The 14,627-nt window shown below is 40.9% G+C and overlaps 1 protein-coding gene across 1 annotated transcript in view; it reads left to right on the top strand.

Moving 5' to 3' along the window:
- The first annotated feature begins 5,434 nt into the window (after positions 1 to 5,434).
- The window catches only part of LOC124285372 (mitogen-activated protein kinase kinase kinase kinase 5-like), a 92,654-nt gene continuing 83,461 nt past the window's right edge, over positions 5,435 to 14,627 (top strand). Inside the window, 6 exon segments of the mRNA XM_046721593.1 lie at positions 5,435 to 5,626; positions 7,645 to 7,702; positions 8,328 to 8,418; positions 13,101 to 13,165; positions 14,428 to 14,435; positions 14,437 to 14,532. Of these exon segments, the coding sequence (XP_046577549.1) occupies positions 5,537 to 5,626; positions 7,645 to 7,702; positions 8,328 to 8,418; positions 13,101 to 13,165; positions 14,428 to 14,435; positions 14,437 to 14,532 (408 nt within the window). The 5' untranslated portion in view covers positions 5,435 to 5,536.

The raw sequence follows: 14,627 nt of genomic DNA, 5'->3' as shown, positions 1-14,627 counted from the left end.
GCGTGATATGATGACGTTATTCCTCTCGTAAGCAAAATTTCTATGTTGATGTGCAATGTTCATTTATTGCTTTCATATTCAATTTTGAGTTTTCAAAAAATGCCAAAGCAATGTCAATTTTACATTCTATTTATAGCTATGTGTATTTATCTGGCTAGCTAGTTTCTTCTCCCTTTTATAACACCCACAACACCCACCCCCCACCACCAGTCCTGCTGACCCGTGCTTTATCGAAAGGACATGGCAGATATATTTACAAAACAAAGAAACCAAAATAGTACAACCTTCATTTTAGATTTTAATTCTTGAACATCGTAATTTGGTCTGAATGTACCCAATTGGTGCTAAAACGGATCATTTTACTTATCTGCTTGATGCTTTCACAGTATCCCAATCTAAGCCATCATGATTATAAGGTTAACTCTTATTTATGATAAATGTCATTTGTAAAACTTTAAACAAAAGTTATTTCAAGGAGCATTCCATTCAATCTTTTAGAGCACAGTTTAACTCTTTCTCTGCTCTGCTCTGCTCTGCTCTGCACGTACTTTAAACCCTTTCTCTTTGACCATAGGACTCCCAAGCTCGATTCAGCTCCCACCCTCTGACATCCCCCCCCCCCCCCACACACACACACACACCAGTCGACAGCTGTGTCCGTGGTCTCAGTCGAGTGTGTTGCCGTTCTTTCGTTAGAGACATATACAACATAAATAGAACAAAGAAAACATACACATTTGTGATATATATATCCTGAAATATGAAGTCGCTTGATACACTATTTCGGCTATATGTGACATAACATTTATAGAAATCCTTTCCAGATGCCTCCATGGTTTGATTTGATTATATTTGTTTACAGTAATTACATACATGTTTTGTATAAACTATTTGTTTCTGTTCACTTTTGTTTGTTATCTTATTGCATGTTACAACATGTTCCCGATTTCGTACAGAGTAAGTATAGAACTTAAAATATACATGTGCATTATCCGCAAGTTTATAAAAACACACACAAGGAAACGTATTATTCAAATGCAAAATCTACACAAAGCCAGGATTCGATGCATCGTCAACAAAGCCCTCGATGTGGCATCAACACAAAGCAATGAAGAGACAGGGAAAAGACAGGAACAAATAAAGTGCGGCACTTCAAATCATTGACAACAGAAAAGTCCGATCTGTAGGTCTTTAGTACAGCATCAAATAATATGAGCTAACATTTGATAAAGTGCACGAGAATGTCCAAGATCATGATACAACTACAGCTATGTCTTCCTGTAACTAAACTCGTGGGGTCCGGGTAGGAATGCATGTCCCAACAACATCAGATTGTTGTCATGGGCGACAAAACGGCTCGGCTGGTCGGGCTCCAGGACATGGTTGATTGCGAAATATGAAATCATTACTTAAGCACTCCTTTTCAGCTACAATATAGTTAGACCCACACTCTAACTATAAACGAAGCATAGGTTTCTACAGTATTTCCCAGAAGGGTAGAAGACTAGGAATCAGACATTGAAATGTCTCATTAGCACCCACATAGCTGTTGGGTTGTTGCTCCCGTTGAAAGGAAACCCGCGTACAGCTCAATATATTTACACTTCGTAAACTAGGGATAGCCACATTGAAAAATAACATCTGCATTTTGTTAGGAGACGCACAGCTTCGCACAGTTTACAACTCAGAGGGAATGCCCTGGTAGATTAGGTCCTCGGCAACCTGAGCTACCCCATTAGTCAGGTGTTATCAATCCGACAATGGAGTATGGGTATAGCAATGTATATTATACGTGATGAATAAGTGATAATTTTTGTTCAAAGTATGTTTGATTTTTTGGTTGCATGTGACCGTTAAGGTTAACAGCAGTATCTAAATGGGACCAGGCGAAAGTGTATTTGTTTCTCATATCCCAATAGTTTTCACATACAGGTGAAAACATACTTTCTGCATCCATGTTTGTCACAAAATATACAAATGTGTTGTTTTGTTGGCGCTTTACTTCAATTCTAAGTTTGTGTGACTCCATCTAAGTCAGTTTGCAATGGAATTTGTGAGTGAGTTCAGCAATATTCTCAGCAATATTCCAGCTATATGGCGGCGGTCTGTAAATAATCAAGTCTGGACCAGACAATCCAGTGATCAATATCATGAGTATCGATCTTCGCAGTTAGACTTGTCAACCAAGTCAGCGAGCCTGACCACCCGATCCCGTTAGTCTCCTCTTACGACAAGTATGGGTTGCTGAGGATCAATTCTAACCCAGACCTTCAAGGATGGAATTTTTGAGGAACACAATCCAGTGAGATGTATTGTAGTACTGTGTGCGGTCTATGACATTCATAAATGTATACTGTATATAAATGTTCTCTGTGTCATCAGGTAACGATTTTTCTTAAGTTAATAACTTCTTATAACTGTGTTATAACTCTTAGTCGCATATTTCCTTACTGATTGTAATCGCCTCCGTGGTGTAGTGGTTAGAGCGTCCACGCGGAGAGCGGAAGGTCGCGGGTTCGATCCCCGGACACGTTATACCAAAAGAAGTTAAAATATGATAGTTGGTCCCTGCCTGGCGCTCGACATTAATGGGTACAACAAGGACTGGTCGGCTCGGAGTCAGTATAATGTGTCTGAGTGGGGTATTCATGCTTAACTGCGGTATGGTATCTAAATGAGCTAGCACTATTAAAAACCAGCTTAAGTCTGGGCTAGTACAAGCAGTCACACATACACACGTCGTCATATGAGCGAAATATTCTCAAGCACGACGTTAAACCCCACTTAACCTCACCTTGGTGACTGTACGCTAAGTTAATGTCGATGGCCTGATGTATGTAAAATGTTTTTGGTTTCAAAAAGGACAATCGCACAAGAATACAGTAAATGGTTGAATTATACCTTACATAATGCATAAATATTTGAAGTATTTAAACATAATAATAGGTCAAAATCAAATGAAATATTAATCGAAACATCCATACCGTATTCAGGGGCGGTGGGGTAGCCTAATGGTTAAAGCGTTGGCTCGTCACGCCGAAGACCCGGGTTCGAATCCCCACATGGGTACAATGTGTGAAGCCCATTTCTGGTGTTCCCCGCCTTGATGTTGCTGGAATATTGCTAAAAGCGGCGTAAAACTAAACTCAGTCAGTCCATAGCGTATTCAACGCATTAAACTCCCCGAGAGCAACACCCAGACCTTTCTGACAGTAATCTTTGTAAACGAGCGCCACTAAGACCGAAAACCTACTCAATAGTCTGGATTTCCTGTGTCTTGCGGATTATTTACAGAGAACGACGAATGTAACATTGGTTAATTTTCTAAACGCCAGAGGCTCGAAGAGAGTATGCACATGTCACTGGGCTGATCTCACAGAATGCTGAAAGAAGCAGGAAACGCAAGATATTTTATGAATGAAAACTTCTTTATCATATAATACTGCAACGTTTCCGTGTAGATCCTTGTAATGTTGTGGCTTTTGTTTGACAACATCTATCCAAAAGTTGTCATCCGTTACAGTAGATAGTTTAGCTTTACTGGTACGTAACTCATAAAAATGTGAATCAAAGCAGTTCATACTGAGAGAAGCGCGTGTAAAATCTGAAAACAGGTCCGTTTATCTTTATCTGAAACCTTTTCAATTTACGTGTCAGCTTTCCTTTGAGTTTAATCAAATCTGGACATGCGTTGTATAGGTGTATGGTAAGTACCTCCAGATTAAATAGCTATTTGCTGAACACGATATCAGATGTCGGGTCGTTTATCAAACAGAGTGTGAGACAACGCGAAGCAACGGTGTAAAATAGATTTATACGTTTGACAAAAAACAACAGGAAGATTTGATCGGTATGGAATGTATGTCTTTCTGCAATGGTCTAAAAAAACTAAAATTAATCGAAAATGAATGAAATCTTAAAGTAAACTGACAAAGTCATGCATGGGAAAAAAAACGCATATAAAAATACGCATGGGCTTTAAAAGCCAGCAACCCGGCTATCACGACAGTCTGTAAATAACCGAATCGTGACAAGACACAAGTCGTTACGTCCCGTCCACACTGTGATTGTAAGATGAGACATAATGTGGCCATCCGATAGGTTTCGCCCTACCACATGCGTAGGGTACTGGGGATCGGGATATCATATAACCCGTATCACAGCGGGATGTGAAATTATGGTTGAACCCCATAAAACGTTTTTGCGCCGATCGAAATGTATAATCAGGTAAACTCTTGAGCATGTGTCTACGATGGGAAAACATCCTGGTGTGTGTGGCGGTGACTGTTGGGGGGAGGGGGCGTATGTTTGTGCATTGGTGAAGGTGGGGGGGTGGGGATGGGGGTAGGATTTGTTGAATGCCGCACTCATCAATATTCCAGTAAATGACGGCGGCCTATAGAAGTATTCGGATCTGAACCAGACAATCCAGTGACTGACATCATGGTAATCAATTAAGGTAGATGGGGCGAAATTAGCTCTACACTATTCCATGTGAATAAAATGAGATTATTAAAGTATTCGGTAATAATACAGCAATATGCAAGACCTGGTCAACATATATTTGTTTTACTGGTATGAATATTACACTTAATGATATATAGTTTGATAAGACAAATATCGCATCCTCTTTGTCCATAGGACACCAGTTGACCTGAGACAGATATCGTTCGGAGTTAAAGGGGCTTGGCTGTATGCAGTTTAACCTTTCTTATTATTAATGTGAATAAAGTATAAACACATATGCACAAAAGAGTATCCTAAAAAAGCAAAACGGGGCACACATATTTTACCTGATCCGGTATGCACAAACCAGTGGCCAATCACGAGGGTTAGAGAGCATTGATTCAAGCATTGATTCAAACATTAGGCATATTATTTCAGTCATTAAAAAAACACTTAGCTAGGAAAAAGGATTACTAAAAGGCATCCATAAACGCGTTTTATCTGATGAAATTTGAAAAAAAAAAGAATTTTCAAATAATTTTATCCCATATTCTGAATATGGGCATATAGTGTTACGTCATATTGATACGAGCATCTGCCATATCGTAAATGCTGTATCTCTCTGAAGGCATTCTAATCATATAAACTCAATGTGTGCGTGGTAACTTGGCTTTTCGCTTCACGGTGAATCATGACCGTGTTTTACACTCCTCGGTTACTGCACTGATAAGATAAATTACGCGTAATAAGATAGGCGAGTCTACTGTCTAGGGCCATTCAAAATTGTAATATCTCCATTGCCGAGTTATTTCCATAAGTAATTTCAAAGATACAAAATTGAATTCAGCATATATAATTCCCACTGCCATTGACGCATGTTGTTGTTGTGGACGTCACACATCACAATGTGCATATGACACATGAGGCAGCCCGGTGCATGCCCTGAATGATTGCCCAAGCACTTTAACGTTCCACTGCGCATGTCCGGAAGTATATGATCAGCCCTCTGAGAAACAGTTAACCATGAAAACGCAAAGAAAAGTGGTTAAATAACTCAATTAAGCAGGTTTGGGGCTTGCTGATTGCCAAAATGTCAGCGGATATTCTTCGTAGGAACCCTCAGGATGACTTTGAACTTATCCAGAGAGTGGGAAGCGGAACATACGGGGATGTATACAAGGTTGTATTGCAAACTTGACATGAATATTTGACACAAATATTGAATAATTTCCTCCTGTTTCCTTCATGTAAACATGGTCGTCTAACTTGATTGTTTGTAAAAAATACACGTATGTAAGGCAAGTCCGATGCCCGGTAATATGTGTACCCAATTTCGGACAAATATGTCAGAAATGTGTAAGACGTCTTTAACACAGAGTGGAAGTACCACAAAGATAACTCCATCCGAAATGTCACAACTGTCAGTGATATTTCATTTACCTGTGTAAGTATTGATTCGGACGTTTTGCCATTACGATCGTGTCCAGAAAGTAGTATCCGTATAGTGTTTTTAGGGACTGCTTGGGGTGTTTTGTAGCTGTTGTCTCAGTATTGCCAAGGCTGACAGTTCGCCAGGTGTCCAGAACGTCAAATGTCAGTTGATTGTCAACAAATAGTTAGTCAGAAATTACGTGAGAAGTATTAAATATTTCACATGCTTCACATTTATCTCAGAAACTGTCAAAACATTTTAGAGAATTAACAAAGTCAAAGAAACACTTTGAAAAAGCTGTATGGCAGTGATAAATTTACATGCTCTAATTTGTAAAATAGAGTCATGTTAAATTCTCACCACTCACGTTCTGATGGTAAAATAATGTTGTACTGAAAAACTATTGTGCTCTTCTGTATATGTTGCATGTTAATGTAAGGTAGAGGTTAGCAGTTATTTTGTATTATCAAGATATCTGTAAGTAGCAAACTAATAGGGCCTACCTCTTCCACTCTGTACATGTATATGAGTTCATTGAATTATTTACGAAACAAATAAACATGAATTCTAATTGTTACCACCATCTTCATGTGGATCAGTCATAGTAAACTGTGTATGGAATTCTGTAGGATCTCTTACTGTTGCATCACTATTCAGAATTAAGCAGAAAGTCAAGGGGTCCTTGTCATAACCCTAATGTTGATATTAACAAAACTTTCCAGTTTCAGGAATGTATCATGTGTATAGATCCAAATACTAAAGCAGGAAATTTGACAATCCCCAGACCCCCAAATAATTTGTTTTAACACAGATCATGTGTATCCTGATGCATGTACCATGTTACTCATGGACAATCCTAACATAACACTGAGTCATTGTTGTGATCACTCATGCATGTCAACATGATTGTTATGTATACAATATGTTTCAAGCAAAGGCTGATTACATAAACATTGACAGTGAGTACATGTTGGTGGATCATGGAATAGATTTGTTGACACTTTTGAGATATTTGTTTCCCTTTTTGTAAGAGTAAGACAGTTATAAAAGATGAGTCCAAGTGGAATTATGATGATGATGATGATTATGGCTCGTAATAATATTAACATTCAATGCAGGTACTTACATCTTTATAATGTTTTCATCTTTATAATGTTTTCGTACATATCAAACAGAGTTGGAAATTAACATGCTTACTCTAGCCCACATGTCTGGACTGGTACAGATTCTTGCAGGGTAGTACAAATTTCCTAATTCCCACTCGCTGCAACATTGCAAAGGCATTATATTTTTTCAATCTTCACAGACTCTTCAAACTCTTGTCAAATATGATATTGTCCTGATAATATATGTGACATTACACTGACAATCTGAGAAGTAACATGTGGTGGTGATTTTGCTTCCTTTCCACATGTGAAGCGTGGATACCTGCTATCAAATATTGTATCACACTGAACACACTGTATCATTCATCAAATAGGTGTAATGTGTTAAGTGTACTTTTGGACTAACAGGAAAATTGCTGTCATGGAGTAATCTCAAGCCTCACCATTCTCCCAGTCTTGAAAAGACCACACTGACATACAATGCTTGAACTTTCAGTGCTCTATATGTGCATATCTGGTCAGACACACAGTTGCAAATGCTATTTTTGGCTAGGCTGAGATAGGAAACACATGTATTGTGTGTATGAATTGGGGAATGTTATTGTTAGTGAATACTGTGTATCATTTCAATATTCTTGTTTCTGTTTATGCTGTCACTAGGCTAAGAGTCTGGACACAGGATCACTTGCCGCCATGAAAGTGATCAAGCTGGAGCCAGGTAATGTCTACAGTAATGTTCAACACCTGTTATAAACAAGACTGTGTCATAGTTTTTAAGTGGTCCCTTTATCAAAGACCCAGCAATGTGCAGTGCAGAATTGCATTCCTTGGGTATGTGAGGAACCTATAATTGTGGGTTTGAATCCTATTTTGCCTTGATAAAGTTAAGGTTTTGTCAGCCTCATGCCCACTCTGTTCAGAGTCTAATGGGTCCTTTCATTGTTACATCACACATATACTTAGTGGGAAAAAATTTGGGTAATAGAAATCTGGGCACATCATAATTTCAGTAAAGTTTTGGGACTGGCATATAAGCAATAGGTTGCATCTTTCTTTTATTTGATAGGACAGGCCTCCATATTATCATGATCATTATCAACCCGGAAAACTGGAAAAGAAATTTGGGACATTTGTATACTATAATCATAACCATCAAAATTATAATCCATGTAAAAGAATGTGAATCAGTCTGAGACACATGTGGATATATATGCTGTATTTGATGGTGTTAATTCATCCCACATAAACAGTGAAAACTCTGGCACACAAATAATGATCATGCAGACAGAAATGTTCCTTTGATTGTAGAATGTGTAAAATGCAGGTTTGTTGTGTTCTTTCAGGTGATGATTTTGCCATCATTCAACAAGAGATAATCATGATGAAAGACTGCAAACATCCCAATATAGTAGCTTACTATGGCAGTTATATCAGGTAGGCGAAGATAGGAGTTGCATCCCTTAGTTATGCCAGAATCCACTGGTTGTGAGATGAAATTCAAGCTTTAGTTGTTTCTTTTGTATTTTTAACATTTGCCTTGTGCATCACATGGCCTCTTTTCACGCATTCAGTGATATTGTTGACAGGCCTTTATTAGGATGGTAGAAATAAGATACTGTTCAATTCACTCACTCCGGGGCAATTTATTGTGTTCATCATGTTTATTGATATTGTTTGATGATTTACTGAAGATGCTGAAATTTAATCATATTTGGTAAGCTATTTCTCAGACAAATATTTGGTAATTTGTTTGGACACCTGGTGCTTCATAGTTACTATGGGCAAAGGGTTGAATCCTTGTATCAGGATTAGAATTAACCCATGCCCCAGTAGAGCAGATGTTTAAAAGTCAGACAATCTAATGCATCACTGATGCTGGACATATGGATATTTGCATACAGTGAACACATTAAAGACAGGATATTGACAATCTTTGGAAAGTCAGGCCAGGAACATGTTAACACGATGAAGTCAGGCGGATAAACATGATAGATGTGGTACAGTCAGGCTGTTTAATATAATAACCATAGTGGGCAGTCGGAGTAAACATGGTGATGCCAGGCCAGTAAACATGATAGATATAAAGTGAGGCCAGTACATATGATAAAATTTTTAAACTTATCCTATCTCACGGCATGCACTTCTCTCTCTTGATTCGACACTGAGTGGAACGATGTAAACCTTTTTCCCAAGGCCCGTCTTGTCCATCCACCCAAGCACTCCATGCTACCCTCACTATAAGACAGCTTCCTAACTCTCATGCAAAGCATGCGGCATGCACCACTAGCTGCCCACGAGACTATCTCCGAATCATCATTCACTTTCTTGTCGCACACGAGTGTGGACGTATGTTTCTTTGCTCAACGTTTTCAACTTAGTTGACCAACCAAAGAAGAGGAAAAAATGTTCCTGGTGTAATAAAGTGTTCTCCGCGAGTGATCCACATGGGTATTGTGTTGACTGTATGGGACAGTGTAAATGGGACTCTCGTTGCGATAAATGCAAGGACCTTACCTTAGAGGCGTTTGGTGACTACACTCGGGCTTGTGCTCGTCGTGTTGCTGACAGGGCTCGTTATGCCGCTTCACTTGACGGACCCAGTCCCTCCAAGAAAGGAAAGTTTAAGCGTCCTACTTTGTCTGCTCGTCGGTCACAGTCCCCTCACTCGAATGAAGAGGATTTCATGAGAGCGTCGTCAGATTCTTACTTATCCGAAGATGTTCGGCATTTGTTGGGCTCTCAACATTCTAGCCCAAGTCCTTCGTCTTCGACCACATCCCGGGTAGTGATTGTCGAGACTGCTACCACCCCTCAAGATACCTACACAGCAGGACCTTCAAACTACGCTCTCTGTATCTTGTTCACTGGACCAGTTATCTCGGCAACCTGGTTTATCTGTTTCGGACAAGAATCAGCTGATCTCTACACCTGACTGCGCAGAAGCCGTTCTCGCTCCCGTCGTTCATCCAGTAGTAAGAGGAACCAGTCTACCTCGCCTGAACGCCTGTCAGTGGTTACTTCACCATCTCCTTCCCATTCGGCGAAAAGAAGTGTGTCTTGTGTCCAGCTACCTCGATCTTCTGCTTCGTCGAAGCCTGCCAGATCGAATCACAGTTCCTCGGATCACGCTTCGCCTGTCCGCTCCCCTCCACCTTGACTTTCGCCGGACTGTCCACTTTCCCCAGAATTAGACCGGCTCTCTTTCGCCGAAACGTCCTTCTTCCAAGCGGTATTCAGAGGAATGCCTCTCGCAGGATCATCTGAGTACTTCCCCGAACTCTGTAGGATCCTACAGTCACGCCTCCTCAGCATGGACGCGACTTTCTCTGAGTCGTCTGGATGACTACTGCCTATCGTTGACTACTGCCTATCGTTGACTACTGCCTATCGTTCAAGATCCAGGGATCGTCGTTATCGTTGCGATATCTCCCCATCTCGCTCCCGTTCTCCTCAGCGGGTCTCCATTTGTGCATCTCTCGGTTCGTCTACCTCCAGACATAGATATGGTTCTACGGATCATCGATCTAATCAACGGTTTTCCAAGTTGTGATCTCAGCGTTCTATGACTTCTGACGGGAGTCCTGCCTCCTCGCGTCTTTCAACTCAGATTGTACCGGATTCCTGGACTCCTGCGCAGGGAACTACTCCTCCCCCAGATCTGGCTGCGATGTTAAGTGCTCTTACTACTGCTTGGAATCAACAACAGGCTGCTCACTCTAACGGGGAATGCTCCTTCCCTCGGACCATCTGTTATGGCGCCTAGTCCTGGTGTTCCACCTGATCCTACGTCTCCAGCTCACTTTCTTCATCATCAGACTGCCGGGCTGTGGTCGTCCGCAGAACGAGATTTGCACATCAACGAACTCAAGTTCATGGCCGCTCTTTTCGCCATTCGACATTGGGCGACAGAACTTCGGGGGTCCTCCCTGCTGATTCAGACAGACAACTCCTCGGTCGTCTGGTACATCAACCATCTCGGGTCTACAGGTTCCGCGTACATCCTTCAGTTGGCGTTTCGGTTCTTCCATCTGATGGACTCCCTCGCCATCGATGCTCGAGCCAGACACATTCCCGAAGTCAGGAATGTCATCGCAGATGCGCTGTCCCGCTCCGATTGGCCATCTCCTACGGAGTGGCAATTGAACCCACAGATCTTTCGGGAACTGGTCTTCCCGTTATCAAGGCCCCAAGTCGACCTATTCGCCACGCAGTTCAACCATCAGCTCCCGCAGTTTGTCTCGCCGATACCAGACCAACTAGCGTGGCCAGTCAGGAGTTGGTTTGTCGATCTGGCACAGCTCACAGACCTAAACCCAGTTCCTCTTCCCGATCGGGACGACCTACTGTTACACCCTCACTCGGATCGGCGTTATGTATCCCTTCACACCCTGTCTCTGCACGTTTGGCGCATCTGCAGAAGTCCTTAATTGCCAAGGGGTATTCACGGAGAGTGGCTATGGCCATCACTTCTGCTCATCGGACTTCCAACCGTTCACTTTATGATGAGAAGTGGAAATGTTTTGAGAGATATTGCATGTCCAGAGGCATTACATCTCCTGTTTCTACCTCGCCTCAAATCATCGCTGAGTTTCTGCAGCAATTGCGGTCATCTAAGAAGCTCAAGTGTTCCACTTTGGCCACTTACCTTGCTGAGATCAACTCGGTCCTCGCTACCACCACCGGCTCTAAGGTCTCCACGGTTCCTGTGCTTCAGTATTTGCTTCGGTCCTTTAAGTTGGCCGGTCGGCCTAAGAAGTTTAGACCTCCTGCTTGGGATTTATCTGTGGTGCTGCGTCATTTGGCCTCGACGGACTATGAACCCCTAGCTCAGAAGGACATTGAGAAGATCTCCTTCAAGACGTTCTTCCTTGTGGCCTTGGCTACAGCTGCTCATATATCCTGAACTCCATGCTTTGGACGTTAACAGTGTCCAGCGGTTGCTGCTTCCCTGTATTTTCTTGAATATAAGTCTGAACTTGCTGTCTGCCATGTGTTTGATTGCTGATGGGTTAGAACTACTTCACTTAGTTTTATACTAAGACACGGAGATACTACCACCTCGGTGGTTGGACGAATCTTGAGCTCGATTCTGTATCACAATGTGGAAGGGTTCGACGTTTCACGTTTCCTGACCTCTACTTTTCGAAGCAATTACGTCAGTGAAGTGTGTCACTCCCGAATTCAAGTGGATTTTGTTGTGTTCCGACTCCGAAGTTGCCGGGCACATCCTTTGACTAAGCTTATGCAAAGGAGTGAGGGTCAATTTGATGCTGTTCTGGAACTGAACGTTAAAACTTGGAGTTCCCGAGTTGTGCTTCTCTTTCACCCGCCCCTGGTCGGTATCTGTGGGGGTCTGCTCGAAGCAGGGGCTGGCCCGATTATTGTCAACCGAAGATGGATATTATCCAGTGGCTCCAAGAAAGAGAATGATAATTCGGAGATAGTCACATGGGCAGCTAGTGGTGCATGCCGCATGCTTTGCATGAGAGTTAGGAAGCTGTCTTATAGTGAGGGTAGCATGGAGTGCTTGGGCGGATGGACAAGAGAGGCCTAGGGAAAAAAAGTTTACATTGTTCCACTCAGTGTCGAATCAAGAGAGAGAAGTGCATACTGTGAGATAGGATAAGTATATAAGTATACAATTTATATTAAAATTTTCAATGTTGTAAAGTAGTAGAGATGATAAACATAGTCAATGTAAACATGACAAGTCAGGTCAGTAGGTGAGTGAGTTAATATTTATCTTCACAGAGGCCAGTAGGGATAATAGAGCTGGTAATAATATTGAAATAAGGGGAAAATATGTTTTGGAATTCCATCCGTTCGAAGTTTTTTTTCAACCAACAACTTGAAACCTATAGGTTAGATTGTTTTCAAATTTACGACCTTTTTTTGTCAAAAGGAGAGTCACCGTGGAAATGTTTGTCAAGGATAATCTTTATTAATTGTTGCACAGCTGAAGTTGGGCATCACGTTCTTTGGTATTAGTGAGTCTTGCTCACATTACTTGGCTTGTTTTCATTGAAATATGCATTCATGATAAAAGCTTAATTATTTCTCCAGTTTTAATTTCTCATGATATTTCTTGTTTGTATTCATGTTGCTGTCTGTTGCAGGAGGGAGAAATTGTGGATTGCAATGGAATATTGTGGAGGTGGATCCATGCAGGATATCTATCATGGTGAGTGTCACAATCTAGTTTATTAGCTCACTTATTTTCTCATTTCTCTGGACTTAATAGTATTATATATAGCCTATTCTGAATTGCCTGTGGAAATTATGTGTCATGTACTCATGATTTTAAAGTTAGTTTGAGATAGTTAAAGATGAATTTATTAACCAAAGTTTGGACCAACGCCAAATCTGATTTTGCTGCAATGGAAATCCTCCTCCATTGTTTAAGTGGAGAGAACTGTTTGGTTGTAATTACCGATATTATAGGTCCCCTGGTGCTTCGTCTGGGTTTGGTGTATTTATAGCCACAGGGGGCCTATTTTATCTGTTGGAATGAAAAACATTAGGTTTTAACTGTTGGGATGTTTTTGCTTCCTGGTGTTCATAAGAACAAAAACACAGGACTGATCTCATTTTCTGAATTACCTGGTCAGATTTAAGTTTATTTCTGTCCTCATCAGGATTGAATTAGTTGAATGAAACTCTCTCTAAACCAAGCTTAAAGTATTCTAACAACTGTGTGAACAGTGGTGTTTCCAGGAAGTTGGTGCAAATGAAATGGTATTCTAAATCTTGTGATAATACATCATTTTCTCCAATTACCTATTTAATGCCTGGGGAAACATGGTTTCTGTAGTTATAAATGGAATGGGCTGGATGTATTTTCTGTTGACTCTGAGAGATTGATTATTGATAAATATTAGAGACATAACTTTGATCAAAAACTTTGTTAAATCCGAAAAAAATAAACATATTTCATGTCACTGGTCAGTGGTGACACCCTGTGAATTGGTCTTCAGCAAGCAATATTTGTTGTAAGAGGTGACTGACAGGATCGGGTGGTGAGGCTCACCAACTTGGTTGAGACATGTCATCATATTATAATTGAGAAGACCAATGCTCATGATATCAATCACTGGATTATCTAGTCAAACTCAATTGTTTACAGACTGAGGTCATATAGCTGGAAAATTGCTGAGTGCAGCGTTAAGCATCAAACCTACAGTGGCGACATACTTATTTATGCATGGACTTCTAACAAAGACAACATTCTGGACATAACTAGAAGTGACCATGGAATATAGATGCAACTTTGTGTATTGTGTGTGTATGTTAAATTATATTTCCTCACAATAGTTTTGGAAGATTATCAACACAGTTTTCTTGTTGATAATCCTTAATCATTCTTAGCATCAGTGATATTTCTGATTATCAATATGTTTTGTCAGCCCTGCTTGTTTGCCGGCAAAATCTTTGTTTCTTATTCAGTGACTGGCCCCCCTGGCTGAGCCCCAGATAGCGTTTATATGCAGAGAAACACTGAAGGGTCTGAAGTACCTTCACAGTCGGGGAAAGATGCATAGAGATATCAAGGTGTGTACACAGGTCACAGCATGTGGTTCCTGATAAAGCATCAGTGTATTGCTCAATACATATATAGAACATCATACTAGTACATTGGGACCTGA

The sequence above is a fragment of the Haliotis rubra genome, unplaced genomic scaffold (genome assembly GCF_003918875.1).
Source record: "Haliotis rubra isolate DU_JTF1 unplaced genomic scaffold, ASM391887v1 Scf36, whole genome shotgun sequence".
Lineage (NCBI taxonomy): Eukaryota > Metazoa > Mollusca > Gastropoda > Lepetellida > Haliotidae > Haliotis > Haliotis rubra.
Note: the sequence above shows the minus strand (reverse complement) of the source record. Positions and strands in the feature narration are given on the sequence as shown.